The sequence below is a fragment of the Protopterus annectens genome, chromosome 1.part1 (assembly GCF_019279795.1).
Source record: "Protopterus annectens isolate FY-2018-M chromosome 1.part1, PAN1.0, whole genome shotgun sequence".
Taxonomy (NCBI): Eukaryota; Metazoa; Chordata; order Ceratodontiformes; family Protopteridae; genus Protopterus; species Protopterus annectens.
In genome coordinates this window covers 1119717428-1119738559 of record NC_056726.1, presented here as the reverse complement: position 1 = coordinate 1119738559, position 21132 = coordinate 1119717428, and the positions used below count along the sequence as shown (strand labels likewise).

The 21132-nt window shown below is 38.4% G+C and overlaps 1 protein-coding gene across 1 annotated transcript in view; it reads left to right on the top strand.

Moving 5' to 3' along the window:
- LOC122815615 (deleted in malignant brain tumors 1 protein-like) overlaps positions 1–21132 on the top strand; it is a 949251-nt gene that overhangs the window by 147756 nt on the left and 780363 nt on the right. The window contains 4 exon segments of the mRNA XM_044088272.1: positions 9805–9977; positions 9979–10100; positions 10102–10127; positions 18244–18567. Coding sequence (XP_043944207.1) covers positions 9805–9977; positions 9979–10100; positions 10102–10127; positions 18244–18567 — 645 coding nt within the window.

The following is a 21132-nucleotide window of genomic DNA, read 5'->3' as shown; positions in this document are numbered from 1 at the left end:
AGTTAGGGGTTACCACAGCAGATCACTTGTCTGCCCATGATTGACAGTGGAGTTTTACAGTGTCAAGCTGCCAGCCCAGCACCTGTCCTTCCACAGAAGGCACACACATAGGGCCAATTTGTGTCTAATCCACTTACAGCATGTCTTTGGGAGGAAACTCACATGACCACAGGGAGGACATGCAGACTCTACACAGAAGGGACCCCAACCAAGGATCGAACAGGAGAACTAGTGTGGTCTCCTTTAAGGTCCCTGAGCCGGTGGTAAACATTACTCAAACCGCTGAATCACTAACAAATGCCTTCTACCAGCACCTACAGGACTGCATGGATCAGGCAATCCCAAACAAAACTAAGACTCTTTGTACCAAAGGCAAGCGTCCAGTCTGGTGGACCCCAGCCATAAACAAGCTCTACAACAAAAGGAGGAAGCTACTACAAGATAGAGCAAAATCCTTGAAAGGTAAGACACCCTTGATCATTATAAGTAAAAAACTAAGAGCTCTCATAAAATCATCCAAGGCTAATTTTGAGAGAAAAATCGCCAAGGACTCAAAAGACAATCATAAGGCCTTCTTTAGCTATGTTAGAAACCTAGGAGGAAACTCCCAGATATGCTCAGAATTAGTTCAAAATGATGTGAAGATTACTGAACCTACACACATTGCCAACATACTGGCTGACAGGTTCAGTGCTAACTTCTCCCCCCCCCCCACAAAAGGAGAGATATCTATACCAGAGGATTGAAGCCCCCCAAACATCTCTAACGCCCAGGTGAGAACTGCTCTCTCCAAGGCAAAAAACACAGCATCCATGGGACTGGATGGTGTCCCCGGCTGTGTACTCCACAAACTCAATGAGGAATTAAACCCGCAGTTAGGACAGCTGTTTAATCTTAGCCTCACCTCAGGATACGTATCCAAGGAGTGGCGCACAGCGACTGTGGTCCCACTTCACAAGGGCGGTGCCTCCACCGACCCTGGAAATTACCGTCCCATTAGCTTGACAAGCCTTATCTGCAAAGCCATGGAGAGGATCATAATGGAACTCATAAAAAAAGACATAGGGAACTTGTAGACTTTGGATCCAACCCAGTTTGGCTTTGTCAAAGGCAGATCATGCCTTTTAAACTTGGTTGACTTTTTCGAAACAGTCACCAAGGCCATTGATGAGGGTAAGGCAGTCCATACAGCCTACCTCAACCTGGCAAAGGCCTTTGACACAATACCCCACTCAGGTATCATCGAAAAACTCATCAGCTTGAATGTAAACCCATACATCACAAGATGGGTTTCAAACTGGCTAAGTGACAGAACCCACAGGGTCAGAGTTGCTGGCGCCATGTCAGACTCAAAGCCGGTCACAAGTGGTGTCCCACAGGGCTCAGTCCTGGGTCCACTCTTGTTCGGCATCTACTTCTCTGAAGTACAAGCAAACACAGGAGGGTTATGGCTGACAAAGTTTGCAGATGACTGCGAACTGGGCCATAGTCGAAAACACATCTGACACAGATATCCTTCAGAAGGGCCTCACAGAAATGGATAACTGGTGCCAGAGCCATGGCCTAAAGTTAAACACCAAGAAATGCATAGTCATACCCTTCGGGAAAAACAAGGTTAGCCCTAGCTACCATATAGATGGCAATCCACTGAGCACTGAAGAAGTTATCAGGGATCTGGGGACCCAGGTTGACAGTAACCTTTCGTTTGACACTCACGTTGCTAAAGTAGTTAGGAAGACCTTCTACATTGCCCACCTGATCATGAAGGGATTCACATCTAGATCAAGGGAGGTCATCGTCCCCTGTACTCATCACTCATTAGACCTATGATTGAGTACAATGCCCCATTCGAATGTATCTGACCCGACACCTGCAGCAGCTGGAAAGGCCCCAAAAGTTCCTCACCAAAAGGATAAAGGGTCTCAAAAATATGTCTTATGCTGCCCGACTGAAAGAACTCCAGCTCTATTCAGTCGCATACCGCTTGCTCAGAGGTGACCTGTGCCTGACATACAAGGCCATGTCAAACCCAGATTTGATGAATATGCTTCACCTCAAAAATCTAGATCCTCAGAACCACAAGGGCGGAGACTTAAACCTTGACACGGTTATTAATAGAACGTGCTGGAGGGACAGATTCATCACCCAGAGACTCCCTATGCTGTGGAACAAAATCCTGGTACATGTGAGGCAGAGCACCTCGCTGGCCTTGTTCAAGAGGAATCTTGACCAATGGATGGGAGATCACAGATATACCCCAGGGATTACTTCAGTGTCACTGCTTGACAGAGGCACAGCAAAATAATAGGCATAGTTTTCTTCAAACTAAAGGGGTGGCGAAATCCACATAACTATGGGCTAGGCTTATAAATGCCCTTGGGCAGATAGCCTAGTATGAACCTATGAACCTATGAACCTCTTTCTGTGAGGCAGCAACACTAACCTCTGCACCACCGTGGCCACCCTATATGAGGACATACACTAACAGCATAAATTACAGAAAATGATGTTGTATAAAACAATGTCTAAGTTAACATGCCTAAACTGTACTATGTAAAGTCAAATAATGTGACTGCTAACAGAAACAGCATAATGTGATTACAGGATAAAATTAATATTAAGTGTAGTTATATTGTCTGGGTAGTAGGTTATTGTTTTATAATAAGCATACAAATTGGATTAGTTAGTTTAAAACTAAAGAAAGGTCAAGGCATTTTTTGAGATGGATGCTTATTGAGCAGCAGACAGAAAAATATGGAAAATTGGTATTTACAGAATCAGCTGAATATAAATTATACACTGAGTCGAAATTAAGCAAATAATATGTGAAATGGATTTTACCCAAATTATTATAAGTTTCTGTTGGAATTATGATACAAGTGGCTAGATTTGTATTAGCATTTTATAAGCATATTAGTTATTATTTTTATTAATCTAACAATAAAATCAAAAGTTCAATCTGCTTTAGTAATACTCTGTGTTATACAACAGAGAGGGGATGTTGTATGATCTGCAGTGTGTATATAAATAATTAAAATATTAAAAGTAACAACAGAATCAGCTGCTAAACTTTGAGTACTTATGTGGCAGTTGAGGACTCAACAACCATATACTAAATATCCACGACTGCTCTGTCCACTTTATTACTAGACTTTTTCCTTACTGTTGGTGTGGCCACATTCATGGAGGGTGTATGCTTTTTGAAACCTTTACTGCTCTTTATTGCTATATTCATTATTTTACTATACAGCTGGAAGTCTTACTTTCACAATTGCAAAATGTCACTACTAATATTTCAATAAATACTTCTGCTAACAGTGCAAACTGCTGAAAGATAATGTGCGTGACAGCTGTTGAGTCAGAAGATTCATGCTCTCATAGGTTATTACTAGGCTAACTGCCTTTGGGGGCCATTTTAAGCCTAGCCAGTTACTCCATATGAGAACCAAACCCTGCACTTTGTGTTTGTAAGATACACACCTTAACCATTATGCCAAACTCCCACAAAAAAAAAAAAAAAAAATATATATATATATATATATATATATATATATATATATATATATATATATATATATAAAATGAAGTACCTTTTGTGGGAATAGAACCAAAAGCCTTCTTAGCTGCTAGCATAAAACGTGTATGTGCTACCTGCTCAGCCAGTGACACTGCACTCTTGGGAAACTATTTTTTTGTTATTGTTACTAAAAGTATTATGGTACCAGTATGTTCAGCAAATATAGTGCTTCCACTAATGTAACATAATTACCCTCTTGTTTACAGATGTAGTAATTATATACTCTGTATCTATATAGGTAGCTATGTGCTTCCACTAATGTAACATAATTACCTTCTTGTTTACAGATGTAGTAATTATATACTCTGTATCTATATAGGTAGCTATGTGCATCCACTAATGTGACATAATTACCTTCTTGTTTACAAATGTAGTAATCATATACTCTGTATCTATATAGGTGGGTATGTTGATATTCCAAAAGTCGAATATGCCAAGGAATGGATCACCAATTGCTATTTTCCACAGAAATCCCTATAGTGAGATTTCTAAGTATGTGCCAACAGTGATTCACTTGTTTTGGGAGGTTTCTCCCTTCTTTGAATTGATACAACCATGTGCTAGGTTTATTTATGTTTTGGGGGTGTGGGTGTTTGCCTTGACCCCTGTATGAAGCCTGCAAATGAAGCGTTTTGCCTTTCTATGTTTGACTATTCCTTGTCAGCTTCTCTGATGCACATGGTTTTGTTTCTTGTCTTTTCATTACAGAATTAGTATACTGAATTGATTTATTGTCTTCCAAACTTGTATTCCTGTGTTACAACACTGAGTTGTATGAGAATATATTTGGCGGATTTCAACTCGGTAAGGATGCTAACACACAATATTTGAACCATAGCTCTCAATCTGGACAAAGCCAAAAATGATAGGCAGAAAAGCTTCAAAACTAGGGACAAATTTTAAATACTGCTCTTATAAACTTTGAAAGTTGTTCGAATATAAAGTCTTGTTGTTACCATGTATTTTCTGAAGGATATGAAATCTGAAACTCAAATGTCATTATTTAGAGAATGCAGTCATCACTGATTTGCCACAAAATCCAGAAAATCACAAATTTTATGAGAAACACAAAATTTGAGTGAAAAATCTGGACATTCTGTGAAAATCTTGGAAGTTGAGAGGTATGATTTGCACACTTCCAAGTAAAAACTAACCTCCTGTACAAATGTTACTTAATGAACTTAGCAATAATTTATATCCCTACATTTTCTCAACAATGAATGTAAAAATTAAAACTGCTTTCGCTTCATCAGTTAGAGCTGCATCTGAATAATTTTCATTTACATCTATTCTAGCTAATTTTTATTTCTTCTTTTCTGTTTTAAGTTAAATTTTAATAATTTTAGCTCTTTTTACATTCAGCAAAAAGTTGCTGATTTGAGAGTTTCAGGCTACTCAAAGGCAATGTTAAGTATCTGAAGAATTCTCAATTTCTTTTGCAATCTGTTTTTATGCTGTTATAGCTTTTTGCATTTATTGTTTTCAATTTTAAGTTAATCTTTAACTGTTTCTGTCTGTTTTGACTGATTATGAGTCATAATAAAATTATTTGTTTGAGATAAGCTCAGGCCATTCCACAAAAGAGCTAAGTGTCTTAAGATTGTCATCACTTTCCCATCCTTTCTTGCTGAGTTCTTTTAAACTCCTGCCAGAATGAGATAATTCCAGGCCAATCATCATAAGAGTAAAGTGTCTGAAGAACACTCACTTCTTTGTTTTCTGTTTTTAAGTTTAGTCTATCAGTCTGCATCTTTTTTAGCTGTTTTCATTGCTTAGGTTCATAGGCATGTATAACAAGCTAATGCCTGCAAGGGTGCTTGTAAGCAGAGTCATGCATCCCAAATGTATCCGATACTTTTGGTGCCCTAGAGTTTATTTTCAAGGGGACTGTGTTAGTTGGGGCATGCATTGTTAAGCATTTACAGTTATTCTCTATCCATTAGAGATGTAGGGGACAGATGAATGGAGAATTTCTGATTTCCCATCCACTGGTTAAGGTTATATCTGAATATGGTCAAGGAAGAACTCTGCTTTATATGGATGGGAAGACTGCATCTGAGAAGTGGTATACTCAACACACATACCTTTCCCTTCAATATCTTACCTGTTTTAAGTTTAATTTTACAAATATTAATGTGTTTAGCATTATTAAGATATTAGCTTGAGATTGTTTCATGACATTCAGAAACAGAGATAATTTTTGAAGAATTTTTTCATCATCTGTCCCTGTTCCTGTTGTATTCTTAAACCCACTGTCTCTCTGCCTATCTGCACCTGACGTTAATTTGATCCAAAACTTCTCTCCCTGTCCTCATTCGGTAGTTTTTGCTAATAAGAACAGGAGTATAATTTTGTGAAGTTACTCCTCTTAAACTCTATAAATACATTTGCCCTTCCAATGTTTTCTCTACACCAGAATAGCAAGGGTCTTCTCAGAAAAAAAATGTTGCTCTTTTTAAATATAGTGGCTTTTGACTTTTCTGTCCTTACTATGAATTTTTTTATAAGTTTCTCTCAATGTCATGTTAGCTACTCATACTGGTGAACAACAGAAGATCAAGCCGGCAAGTTCCTTCCATAATTCTGCAAAAGATTGAGATACTCTTTCTTATTTTTCTACCAGCTTAGTGCACAAGTTAACCCCTTTTTCCATCTTACTTGTATAATGAGCACCATCTTGAACAAGACTACCAATCACTGCAGAGCCTTCTCTATGTTGTGTGTGCATTCTACCATCAGGTCGTTAGTGCAGGAACTAACGTTCTGACTTGTTAATGAGCTGCTTCTTCATCCAGGAGACATGGGTTTGAATCTTTGCATCTTCACTTGCGTACAATGTGACTTTTAAGAAATCAATTAACCAGGCAGTGTTTGGTAGCAATTGGGCATGTGGGAAAGGCTTCTTAATAGTCTCCTTGACTGTGGGTCTAGTAACTACCTCAAAACCATCTGCTGTATTAACTCTACTGGTCAAAATAAATAAACACTGTACCAGATGGAAGAACAGATAGCTTTTCCTTTTTTGCCAGTTTTTTAATACTTTCTCCTGCCACTGTGTACTAATTGACATATGCTAACATATAATGAACCAGTTCTTAGCATTAGTCAATCTATATGTGATAGGAGTAAATACCTAACTTATCTGGAGTCTTCCCTCTCACCCAAAAGACTGTGCTTTGAGCTTCCTATACCTCTATCACATTATTTTAATAAAATGCCTTCTACTAAGGCTGTGTCAGTCTTTGAAGAAAGATAGATATCTATGCCTCAGCTAGAAACAGCCCACTCATCCACCTCATTCACACCTACTATAAAGAGACACCCTGACAAAAATCACTTCAAATCATCTACTCAGAACCACAGCAGCAATTGAAGAGTTTTTGAAACAGGTGACTCTGTCTGTCATAGTGGTGTATCACTCTCAAGGAGCAAAATGGAAAGGGTTACAGTGAACTGTCTTTCAGGTACCAGTTATCAAGATTTCTGATACTGCAATAGCCCTCAGACCCTTACTCCTAATGAACATGGCTATGATATGGTAGTAGGCATGCAGTGCTAAACAACATGAGACATAAAACACAGAGGGACATGCAGAGAGACATGCCAGAATTTTTCATGCCAGTGCAGGTAAGACAGTGGTCATAAGTGGAATCCTTTCTTCACCTTGAATAATGCCCAAATACGATGAAAAGATAAATAGCTTCAATTATTGGTCAAATGCTTAAAGTATTTTCATAGGGATGAAGTAGGTGTCAGCATGCAGCAAGATATTCAACAATTTGGTTTAGGTTGCTGAGTTTTGTTTGTACCTCACATTCTAAGGATTCTGCATATTTGCTAAAAACCTTTCTCTTCCCCAGTGCCCATTCTATGTAGGGTCCAACAGATGGACATTACAATGTAACTAACATACCAGTTACAAAATCAGATCACATTAATTGGCTCTACCAGTTACAAGAAGTCTAAACAATAAATTCCCTGATCCAGAGGCATTCTAATATTTGAAAAACATCAGTGTCTGCACAGGCACTAAGACTTTGTTTGACTGTATTGATGGCAATCCCTAAACAGAATGGTTATTGCTTTTCATACATTCTGACCAGTGGCAAGGGTGGTGAAGTATCTGTATTCAACAAGAAGCATATCACCTTCAGTCAGAGGTATAGGGACCCAAAAACTAAGACTATTATTGAAGTACAGACCACTCTGTACAAGATTAGTTGTACACTAATAGTTCATACAGAAAACCTCCCTTGTCCCCAGTGACCATGTAAGATTCTTTAATATTCCATGTAATCTCCCAGTTAGCAAAAACTACATTATTTTTGGCAACTGTAACTACACTTCACAAATCTTGAAGGCTTTCCTCTCTCCCAAAAATTTTTTCTGTGAGCTTCATATACCTCCACAACAGTCATTCACTAATCACAATAGAATTTTTATGCTAAAAGCTGTAAGACAATTACTTCCAAAGCCTCTAAAAATTAAGAAGATTATGCCTGAGCTAAAACTAGAGCACTCATCCACTTCATGTATACATAGTATAAGGTATTAGTCTGAGCAAAACTCACTCCATGATAGGTTATGCCCCAAAATATTTTGACATAATACAAAAAAAAAAACATTTGAACAGTTCATAAGAAAACCAATTAGACCACACATTATTTTCCTGATTCTTAAAATACGGATGCATTTAAAGACTATTAAAGTGCCAGCCACAACATTCTGTATGACAACATATTAACATCACTTATGACTTCACCACTCTTGACTTAATGCAGCAATTTGCTTCAGAGGGAAAATCTACTTCCATTTAGAAAAATGATGAGAGCAAGCAGTTCCACAAGAACCAAGTATCGCATAAAATACAAGAACAAATAACTCTGGTGGTCCACACCATAAATTCATTGTAGAATAAAATGTATAAGCTGTTTCACTTGTATAGTAGATCCAAGATTCTTCTTGTCATGGAAAATACCAAAAGAATTAAAAAAAAAAAATCACAAAATATTTTCCACTTTTCCAAAGCATGCTGATTGTCTTCATCCAAAACTCCCCCAACAGCACAGAAGTCAGATCATGCCTATCATGGGAAGAGTTGTATAGGCCAACTACTTTAAGCACGAACTGTGATGCAGAGCATCCTCTAGACAGGAGAACATGGATCATGAGAACATTTTTACTTAATTATAATGTTATTATTTTGAACATTCAGCTCAGTTCTATTTGCATACAAGTCAGCATGTATCTGAGATTATGTATATCTAGCACTGTTTGGGAATGTAATCTATTCTACACACACATAAGAAATTGGTTAATAGTTGGAAACTCAATTTAATTATGTACATTTGTTACCTTGCTAAGTGAAGAGTTCACCATAGTTTTTTTTTTTTTTTTTTTTGGGGGGAGGGGGGGTGGCAGATGCAGAATACTGTCTGCAAAACAAGTGCCAAACAGCTGCACATTTGAAAATGTGAGGTAATATGATGAACTATATGTAACAGATCTGTAAGTGGAGATATCATAAAAATAATGCAATTAAGTAAGTAATCCTAGTATTCTCAGTTAGTATGTCATATGAATTGTGACAGTATAATAGTTTATAATGGCTTAAAAAATAATTTACTAAATTTTCCCATGCAAAACTAGTAATTTATTTCAGTAGTAAATTGTTTATAGTTATTCTTGTTTCAGACAGATGCTCTGTGAGAGTTTTGTCATAGCTCTGTTGTGCCATTTTGTTAATAAGATCATAGGTGTTTACTAGGCTAACTACCGCAAGGGCCTTTTTTAAACCTAGCCATGCATCCCAAATCTCTGCTACCTTTGATAAGTGTAAGCATGGGCCTGCGTGCTGAACCATTTACAGGTTCCCAGTGTCCATTAGAGACATAGTTGTCAAACCAGGGATGATTTTCCAGTATCCCATCCAATTTTCCAAGTTGCACTTGAATTGGGTTAGGGAGGAACTCTGAGATTATGTACATCTAATACTGTTTGGGAATGTAATCTATCCTACACACACATAAGAAATTGGTTAATAATTCTAAACTCAATTTTAAAATGTACATTTGTTATCTTGTAAATGAACAGTTCACCATAGTTTTTTTTTTGTAACTGCATTACAGACGTTCAGTATACTATTTTAATTCCCTAAAAGTGGAGAATTGATATTAAGATATAATAAGTGACGTCATGCACCTTAAATTCTTTTTTATTCATTTTAGCAAGTAACATTTCCATAACATTATGTCTTGTGAATGGACCCAAGCACTGTTCTGGTTGAGTTGAGATCTATTACAACTCACAGTAGGGTACTATGTGTGATGACCTATGGGATATAAATTATGCCAACATTGTCTGGAGAGAAGTTGGTTGTAGACAGGCTGTTTCTGCTGAGGGGGAATGCATATTTTGGGATGAGCTCAGGTCCTATTACTTTGGATGATGTCCAGTGCAGAGGGAATGAATGTCATCTTTCAAAGTTTTCAGCCAATCCACTTCTGTAGCACAACTGCCGACACTGAAGATGCTGGTGTCACATGTGCAGGTGTGAAACAACTGTTTTTCTTAATGTTACTTGTCACAGTTTGACTTTGTTAAGGGCAGACCATGCCTCCTAAACCTGGTAGACTTCTGTGAGACAGTTAACAAGGCTTTAGATGTGGGAAAGGAGGTCCACACAGCCTACCTAGATGTCGCAAAGGCTTTCAACATCATTCCCCATTCTGATACTATAGTCAAGCTCACCAGCCTGAACATAAACCCCTACATCACAAGATGGGTTGCCAAATGGCTCACAGACAGAACCCGCACGGTGAGAGTTGCAGGCTTTAGGTCCGAGTCTAAACCAGTTACAAGTGGCATCCCCCAGGGCTCAGTCCTGGGACCCCTTCTGTTCGGTATATACTTCTCAGAGGTACAGGCAAGCACAGGAGGACTATGGCTGACCAAGTTCACAGACAGCTGCAAACTGGGGGCAATAATTGACTCTCCAGCTGATACCGACATCCTCCAGAAGGGTCTCACTGAGACAGATATCTGGTGTCAAAATCATGGCCTCAAGCTAAATGCCAAAAAGTGCATAGTCATCCCCTTTGGAAAAAACAAAGTACCCACGAACTACCACATACGTGGTAGTCCCCTAAATACAGAAAATGTAAGATGGGATCTGGGGACCCAAGTAGATAGTAATCTCTCCTTTGATAATCATATTGCCAAGGTGGTTAGAAAATCCTTCTATGTTGCCCGCCTAATCACAAAAGGGTTCATATCTAGAACAAAAGAGGTTATTGTGCCCCTCTACTCATCACTCATCAGACCCATCATGGAGTACAATGCCCCATTTGGGATGTACCTTACAAGACACCTGCAACAGCTGGAAAGAACACAGAAGTACCTCACCAAGAGGCTTACTAGCCTCAAACAGATGCCCTATGCAGCCCGACTGAAGAAACTCCAGCTATACTCGGTCGCATACCGCTTACAGAGAGGTGATCTCTGCCTGACATACAAGGCCATGTCCAACCCAGAATTGATGGACATTCTCCACCTAAAAAAAAACAAATCCCCAAGACTCACATGCTCCAGACCTCCCAACCGTACCGAATAACTCGGTAAACAATGAGTTTTGGTGTCCAAATGATGGGGTGCCACAATTCCCAAGTGGCACCCCTTCATTTCTGATTTTCTTCCAGCTTTCCAGCTTTGTTTTTTCATTTTTTCTTCTTCCGTGCATTTTGAGCTGACATCATTGCGTGCACGATGACGTCAGCTCCATCAGCCTGTCAGAACTGAGCTTTCCAGCTGTTTGAATGGAGACTGGAGAGAATGAGCTTTCCAGTGAAAACGGAGGGAGTTTATGCTGTTTGAATGAGCTTTCCGGCGAGAATGAGGTTTCTGCACAAGAATGGAGGAAGCTGCCATGGAGAAAATGCAAGCTCTTATTTTAGAAGGTGTTCATTCCTTAGACTGTATATAAAAAGCAATGTCAGGTGATTATATATGAAGTATTGACCATCCCAGTTACATGGTAACTGTGCAGTTACATGATTTTTTTACATCTGTGAGATACTATTAAATATGCTGGTAGCAATTGTTATTTAGCCGCAGCTGTCTGCTGTCTTGATCAGACTTTGGGATAGTTACTGCTCAGAAGTGATTTAAATTCGACTGTTTAATTGTTGAGCTGTACACTTTTATATGTGATAAATATATATCCAAACATGTAGTCAATCTAGGACTAGCCTTAGAACTTACTTGTCATGCAAAAGTTGTCTAATACTCAGTAAGTAGAAGAAAATAAATTGTTATGGTGTTAACAATAAATAGTAAACTCATAGATTGTATGCATTTTTAAGCTGTTTTTCTGCAAGGAACACTTACGAGGAAGGAACGGAGAATTTATGCTATAAGAATGGAAGGAGTTTATTTTTTTTTTCCTGCAAAGAACAGCGAGGTTATTTCTGAGTGTCTGTACGGCAAGGAGAGTTTATAGGACCAGCAAAATAACTGTTGCAAGGTACTGTTTTCACTTCAACAGAGAAAGTGTGCATGTGTGTGCGTGCGTGTGTGAGTGTGTGCGTGGGTGTGTGCATGCGTGTGTGCGCATGTGAGTGCGTGCGTTCATGCGTGCGTGCGTGCGTTTGTGTGTGTGCGTGTGTAGAACAGCCTGCTGGACCTAGAAAATGAGGGGTTTCTTCCAAGTCATTCAAGTTAGGCTTGCCAGTTTTTCAATTATGTAATCGACTCACATCACAAATGACATTACAAATGGCCTGCTGCTTTCTTTTAAGCCTCTTGCAGAGTGTTTCCTATTAGCAAGCTCACTGATACTAAATACAGGCAATTCCAACAGTGGCCAGATGTTACTGAGAATAGAGTAAAGGCTGAATATAGGGATACACTGGTTAAGACTGCTCTCAGGCATACCGTGTACAGGACGTACGAACAATAAGGGAATCGTTATGAAAAAAATGAGATCTTAAGAAAAAAAAACTTCAGGGCTACAATCAAAAGAGCAACAGAAAAGTTTGTTCTCAATAGCAGACTGCAAACAGAAATACCTTTGATAGCCATCTACAAGGTGATTATGTCCCATTGCCAGAATGAGATGTTATCTTTAACTTTCAACATTTAGCTTATGCACTTAAAATATGTACTTATAAATAGAAAATATATTTGTCATCCATTACAAAATAATGGATCCTAATAGTCTGTTTTCCACATCTCTGTGATACTGTATTTCTTAAGTTGTGACTGTGTATATGTGTGTGTGTGTGAAAATGCCCCAACTTAAACCCTGTACCTTGGGTACAGGTAAAAAGTCACTAGCCACCACCACTTGTGAATTTATGAGTCGTATTTTTGTTCTGCTCCTCATTAAATCTGTGGTTTTCAGGCTTTTTTGGCAAATCACTGAAGAATTTAATTCAGTAAATAATGCCAGACATTTAAATTTCAGACTTCATATTCTTCATAAAATAAATATTAACACAAAACCTATTATTCTAGCAATTTTCTAAGTTTATAAGATCAGTATTTGAAATGTGTCCCTATTTTGGGGCAGTATTCCCCCATTATTGGCTTTGTCCAGGTATTTTGTGCTAAGACGTTGAGAGCTATGGTGAGAAGTGAGAAGTGAATTCACTAAATGATAGCCATTTAAGTTTCAGTATTCCTGTCTTTCAGGAAAGTGGTGATTTGGCTTAGTGGTATGTTGCTCTGAGTGTAGTGTCCTGGGTTCAAGACCTGGCAGTGAAATGCATGGTGGTAGCACAACATTTTATTCAAGTAACTTTCCAAAATTATACAAGCAATGTTTAAAATGTGTCCCTGGTTTCTGGACTTTTGCCCCCACAAAAAAAAGTGAAATTGAAAATAAGTGCAAAAAGCTGTGCAAGATGCCTATGGCTCACACTGTCATTTTATATATACACACATATATATATATATATATATATATATATATATATATATATATATATATATATATATATATATATATAGTGTGTGTGTGTGTGTGTGTGTAGAAGTAAACTTTTATGATGGAAATGTTCTAAATAGGGAGGGCAGTTTTGTCATTATTGGTTCATGCATTTTGTTTCATTGCCTACTAGAAAAATGTTTAAAAATTTAAAATGCTCTCTAACAAGTCTAACAAGAGTGCTGTATTGTACAAGGAATATAATTTAATAAAGTCAGGAAGCTGTGTCAAAGAACGCATGTATATCTTTCGTTTTGTGTGCAAGGGGCCTATGATTTGAAAGCAGCCCAAAGGTAATCTTTATCCACCACTGGCCAGATGCATTTTCTTTGGATGTGGTGTGGGTTTCAATGCTGTCAATGAATGTGAGTTTCAAGGGCAGAGAAGTTTTAATGCCAAGTCTCTTTTCATTGTGAGACAGTATTGCTTTGTTTAGCAGATATCATCTATTAGTGTTTGTGCATTGTGCTATAAAATGTAAAAATAAATTCCAAATTATCATTGTAGAAGTAAAGCAGTTTGCACACATTTGTGTTTATGGTAAATGGGGTGAAATAGCCAGGTAATGGGACATTAGAATCTCTGCAGGGGGGCTCTGGTGCTGTATTTTGGTTGTGTTCTTCAGTTTGCTTTTGAAAGGTGGTATCCCACAATTCCATTGGGGTGGGTGGGGTCGTGTAAGTATGCATGCAAATTTTTCGTTAATCAGCGTACAGATTTGTACCTATTTTTCATGGGCCTTGTTCAGATTTTTGATGTTTCTAGGTTGACAGGTATGACACGCTCTAGGGATCTAAACTTCACCTCAGTGATAAATAGGACGTGCTGGAGGGATAGATTCCTGCCCCAGAGACTCCCCATGCTTTGGAACAGGATTCCAGTCTACATTAGGTAGAGCTCCTCACTAACGCTCTTCAGGAGAAACCTTGACGAGTGGATGAGAAACAGAAAATTTACCTAGCGGATCACTGCAGTGGCTCTGCTAGACAGAGGCACAGGGAACTAATGGCTCTGCTGGACCAAGGCACAGGGAATTAATCTAAGGGGGCGGCGAAAGCCAACACATTCTGGCTAGGCTTATAGATGCCCTCGGGCAGATAGCCTAGTACTTACCTATGAACCTATGAACCTAAGTATTTTTTGTACTTCTCATATACTGTGACAGTAGTTCAGCAGTTTCAAAAAAACCTGTACAGTCTGCTGTTTTAAGTAGTTAATTGCACTTTATTGCTTTCTATCTGTTAGTTGCTGGTGAAAGACTCATTGTTTTCTTTCCTGATTGGTAGTTCGGTTAAAACGTTCTTCTCTTTGCTCATATTTAAGCCTCGCATTTGCATTATTCTGATCTTCAGTCAGTGGTTGTTAGCAGTGCCCTGTAGAAATGTAAAAGCCTAGAAGCTCGGTTTTCCCTAGACAGCTGTCAGTGAAACCCTTCCAAGCCTTTTGCCTACTCTTGTAGCAACTTGCACACTGAGCAGCATTGCGTTTTTGCTCAACCTTAGTCTACACAAAGTAGAGGCCCCCTTGTAGTCTTGGTGCTACCAACACATTCCTGTCAAATTAACCAATTTCCTTCCATAATAAAACAGACAGTAAGAGCCTGCTATCATGGACAGGCAGTTTCCCATAATCTCTCTGGCCATCCTGATAGACATGGACATCCTGAGGAAATGTAGCAGTTGTCTCATGTACACTGAAAACCTTTCACTCCTGAAACAAATAAATACTTTAAGTCAAAGATATAGTTAAACTATGAAACTGGAGTCGAGACTCTCACATAAGGACAAATTGAATGCCAAACAGGTTGTCAGCACACACACACTTCCCATTGTACATAAGGACATGAGACATAAGCCCACATATACAGAGATGCTCACTAGTAACTTATCAAAAGATCAGAGGCCTCCCCAGTGGAAACCACTTACACACATAACAATGCAAAAAACAACCACAACGCATAACACACACAAACACCAGTACCTCAACAAATAAGCTCGCAAGGTGTAACACAACAAAATCTAATGTACTGTTCATAGATGACTCTGTTGTGAGAAAACAGATATTCCCCTCACCAGGCTAGATAAGGAGCGGGTTACATTTAGCTGCCTGTCAGGTGTCTTGTTTGATGTAAATATAAGACCAGATACCCCAATCAAGCTCAAAAATGCTTAAGAATTTTTTGAAAGACAAACTACCTCTAAAGCTAATTGTTAAGAAAAAATGCCCTCCCTAGCTAAGGGTAATCACAAGGTGTTCTTTAACTGCATCCAAAATCTAAAAGGGAATCCCCATCTATGCACTGAAATGGTTGTGGATGGCACCACCCATACTCAGATGGAGGTAATAGCCAACCTGCTAGCTGACAGATTAGGAGCAAACTTCACCCCTCTCTCCCCTCCAGTCATCCACCAAAGTATACCTGCCACCATTCCTCAGCCTATAACTCCAGAGAGCAGGTCATGTCAGTGCTCTCCAAGGCCAAAAGTGCGGCATCAATGAGACCAGGCAACATCTCATGTTGCCTTTTAAACATCTTAAAACATGACATAGCAGACCTACTTGGATTCCTGTTTAAGCACAGCCTGTAAACCTGCTATATTTCGGCAGAATGGAGGACAGCAACAGTAATCCTTCTGCACAAAGGGGGACAATCAACAGACCTGGGAATTTATAGACCCATAATCTTGACTAGTCTCATCTACAGGGCCATGGAAAGAATCATTATGGACTTTATTAACAGGGACATAGGTAATCTCCAAACTCTGGACCCAACTCAGCTCAGATTCATTAAAGGTAAATCATGCATGTTAAGCATTGTTAACTTATTCAAAAAAGTCACCAAAGCCCTAGATGAGGGAAAGACAGTGCATACCACCTATCTTGACCTAGCTAAGGCATTTGACACAACCCTCCACTCAGGTATTATAGAGAAACCCTCCCATTTGGGAAGTAACCCCTACACTACCAGGATGAGTAGCCAAATGACTTCAACTGTAGCAAAAGAAAAGTCACTAGTGGCATACCACAGGATTCTTTGCTGGGCCCCTTTCTGTTCAGACATTATTTCTCAGAAGTCGAAGCAAACTTATACAGCTGTGGCTGGCCAACTTTGTTGATGATTGTAAATTGGGAGCAATCACCTAGTCCCTCAACAATGTTGGGATCCCTCACTAATCACAATAGAATTCTTATACTAAAAGCTGTAAGACAATCACTTCCAAAGCCTCTAAAAAACTAAGAAGATTATGCCTGAGCTAAAACCAGAGCACTTATCCACATCATGTATATGTTCTATAAGGTGTTAGTCTGAGCAAATTTACTCCATAGTAAGTTATGACCCAACATTTTTAGACATTATAAACAAAAACTTCTTTGAGCAGTTCATAAGCAAACTAACTAGACTACACAGCATTCTTGTCCTGATTCTTAAAATATGGCTGCTTCTTGCACAACTCATCTGGTATTTCCTTTACTAATGAAGTCTGGCCTCAAAGTTGAGACCTTCTCCTTTAAACTCCCTGAAAGTCCCTACAGAAAACACAGTTAAATATAAAAAGAATTTAAGTACCAGGCTCATCCTTCTGTATGACAAAATATTAAACATCACTTATGACTTTACAACACTTGACCTTGAAGCAGCAACTTGCATCACAAAGAAAGTCTACACCCACTTAGAAAAAGGGTGAGAGCAAGCAGTCTCACTAGAGTGAAGTATCACAGAAAATTCAAGAACAAACCACTCTGGTGGTCCACACCATAAATTCATTATACAATTAGAGATAGAAGCTCTTTCAAGTTTATAGTAGATCCAAGACTTATCTTCTCATGGAAAATACTAGAAAAATTAAAAAAATAATCACAAAATATTTTCAGCTCCCCAAAGCATGCTGATTGTTTTCACACCAAACTCACCTAACAATACAGTGTCAGATGGTGCCTATCATGGGAAGAGTAGTATAGGCCAACCACTTTAGCTATAAACTGTGATGCATCCTCTAGCTAGGAGAACATGGATCATGAGAACATTTTTATTTAATTGTAATGGTATTATTTAGAACATTCTGGTTCGTTATCTATTTGTGTACAAGACAGCATATATCTGAGATTATGTAAATCTAGTGCTATTTGTGAATGTAATCTATCCTACACACATAAGAAATTGGTTAATAGTTGGACACTCAATTTAATTATCTTCATTTGTTAACTGGCCAAGTATACAGTTCACCATAGATTTTATGGGGGTGGGGGAAGACCCAGAATACTTAATGCAAAACAAATGCCAAACAGTTGCACAGCTGCAAATGTGAGGTAATATGAACTAAATGTAATAGATCTATAAGTGAGGATACCACAAATATAATACAATTATGTAAGTAATCCTAGTATTCTCAGTTAGTATGTCATATGAATAGTGAAAGTATAATAGTTTAGAATGACTTAAAAAATCATTTACTAATTTCTCCCATGCAAAAATATTCGTATAGTTCACTGGTATTCATGTTTCATGCAAATACTCTGAGAGAGTTTTGTCATAGTTCTGTTATACCATTTTGTTATTTTTTTGTTACTGCATTACAAAAGTTCAGTATACTATTTTAGATCCCTAAAAGTGGAGAAATTACATTATATCATGATAAATGATATCATGTACATTAACATTTTTCTTTTTTTTCTTTGGCAGCAGGGAACATTTCCTTACCATTACGTCTTGTGAATGGAACCAATCGCTGTTCTGGTCGAGTTGAGATTTATTACAACTCACAGTGGGGTACTGTGTGTGATGACTTATGGGATATAAATGATGCCAGAGTGGTCTGCAGAGAAGTTGGTTGTGGACAGGCTGTTTCTGCTGTAGGGAATGCATATTTTGGGATGGGTTCAGGTCCTATTACTTTGGATGACGTCCAGTGCAGAGGGAATGAATCTCATCTTTCAGGGTGTTCAGCCCGTCCACTTCTGCAGCACAACTGCGCTCACTTTGAAGATGCTGGAGTCACTTGTGCAGGTATGAAACAACTTGTCTGTCTTAATGTTACTTTAATTTAATCAGTGAATGATAATACATGTTCAAAAAAATCACACTGTAGTACCAATAGTTTGCCTTGTTCTTCAGTAAACTAGTCTTGTTCATTGTTGGTCACATGTTATGATTTAGATGTTTTTTGGATAATCATTTTTTTAACAATGCCAACAAATACTAATTTTCTGAATCAGCAGTACAAATCACAAAACACTGCTGAAAATTTTCCCAAATGGTGATTCACATATAAGGGAATATAGTACAATGAGTGTTGTCTGCATTTTAAAATAAGGAAAAAAAAAACAAAATTGTTGTGCACCACACTGATGACAAAGAGGTTCATAACAAGTTTGTTAGGCTCTATTGTTATAGTAGATCTGATACAACATCAACTACAGAATGCTGCCATCATCATGTAATCCTTGAAATCATTACACAGTGATTACAGTGGCTTATGCATAGAGAGAGAGAGCGACAGAAAGTCATAAAATACAAGTATTTGCAGGCAGAAATGAGAGCAGTGTGGAAGAAGGATACCCATTCATTTCTAATACTAGTACGCTCAACGAATCTCATAAAAAAAATTACAGTCTTCTTGAGATATGCAACCGATTCATGTAACACCATATGAATTACAGAAGGTGTCAAGTCTGGGCACACTGTGGGAACTGCAAAGAGCACTTTTGTCTAACAACAAAGATTAAAACTATACTAATTTCATGAATTTTAATCATACTTTGACTTAGGAATGGGGTCCATTCTCATCATGGAATTATTGGTGCCATTACATCACTTTAAAAACTCATCCCTATTGCCCACATCCCTCAGTTCCTACAGTAACATTGATGCCATCATGGCAATTTATTCCCTGGTGCGCTACTGGTCTTCCTGTATCTCTATACTGCAGTCGATGCTACTTTGGCACATGGTATGTCCAGTGTTTCCCTGCTGTCCTGCTGTTCTTTGCCTTGTGTCCATGGTATCTCCCCATCCCAGTAATAACTTAGGTGCCAGTCCATATCACCATATCACCAGTCCTATAGTAATGGTGGCGCTAGCACATGTCACTCTACCCTCAGTCCCTCTAGTAAAGGTGGGGCTAGAACATATGACTCTACCCCCACTCCCTGTAGTAAAGGTGGTGTTAGTACATATCACTTTACCCTCAGTCCCTATAGTAAAGGTGGCGCTAGTGCATATCACTCTACCCTCAGTCCCTATTGTAAAGGTGGTGCTAGTACATCATTTTTACACATTTTTCTCCCTGGTGTCTGGTGGTTACTCAACTCCCAATCCTATTTTGATGAAGGTGGTGTTGTGGCATTTTACAGTAAGCCCTGGTGTCTATTGGTACCCCTCCATTGTCTGTGTTCATGGCTGAACAAGACCGATTGGCCTTGTTCACTACAGTAACATGGTGGGGATGTCCATGTTGATCTACATGTCTAAGTTCTTCCTTGAATTGCATGGCCATGTAGATGGCTTTGGGGGGACAGGAGAGAGACACATGGCTAACTAGCTTATAACTCTCCCAAGGAATACCTCATTAGCATTTCACATGGCCACAGGAACTGCCCTTTGTGGTATTGCATGTCTCCATATTGGAGGACCATGAACGGTAAGGGTGCTCCATAAGTACAGAAAGTACAGAGACATGTATACAGCTAAGTACCACGTCACAGTGGGTTCATGAATCTGGCCCACTGTTTAACATATGACTCTAAAGTATATTTAATACATTTTGGTGTATTTTAACTTTTAACTGAAACAGCTTTTATATACTGTTTTCACATACAATTGGTGTTTGTTGATGCCTTATTCTTCACCCTAGCAATACTCATCAGAACTTGCTACAGTGAATCTGCCAAAAGTGTCATTAGATTTCCCTTGAAAGAACAGGATTTTTATTTAAAACTTGAATATTCTATTTTCTGTTACTTCACACTTTATGTTCAGTTACTCCAAAACTACTGAGCTGATTTTTTGATGAGAATCTTGCAGTTCATTTCACTTGGATTGTAAAGTGGGCACACTCCCTAGGAAGACAGATCTCAGAGTATGCATCTCCACCAAAATCAAATGTTAAGTTATTTATAAAGCTCGTTTCCCATTCCTGAAAGCCCAATTTTACTGTTTCATGCTTATGAAAGCAAGGCTGAAGAATGTTTATTGTCAATAAATCATAACATAATCAAAGTACTTCACAAAACTGTCTGTGCAAATGATTTACAATCAAAACGATCAATGTTCTCTTTAACTGAGTAAAATAACTGAAGGAAACAAAAGGCAGATAAATAAAAAAATCACTGAAAATGAACTTCCAGTTGATAAGAAATAAAAATGTCACATTTTAATACAAAGGCTGCATTTATTGATATATGTTTTCTTTGTCAGTCAGAGGTGCGTAGTCATAAGAAGATAAAGGACGAAGTAACCAAAAGCAAAGAATCAAGAAACTGAATCCTGCTTTAGAAGATGAACTGTTCTGGGTATAACAGCATTACATGACGGTTCAGCCTGATTAATAAAATAGAATTTGCAACCAATATC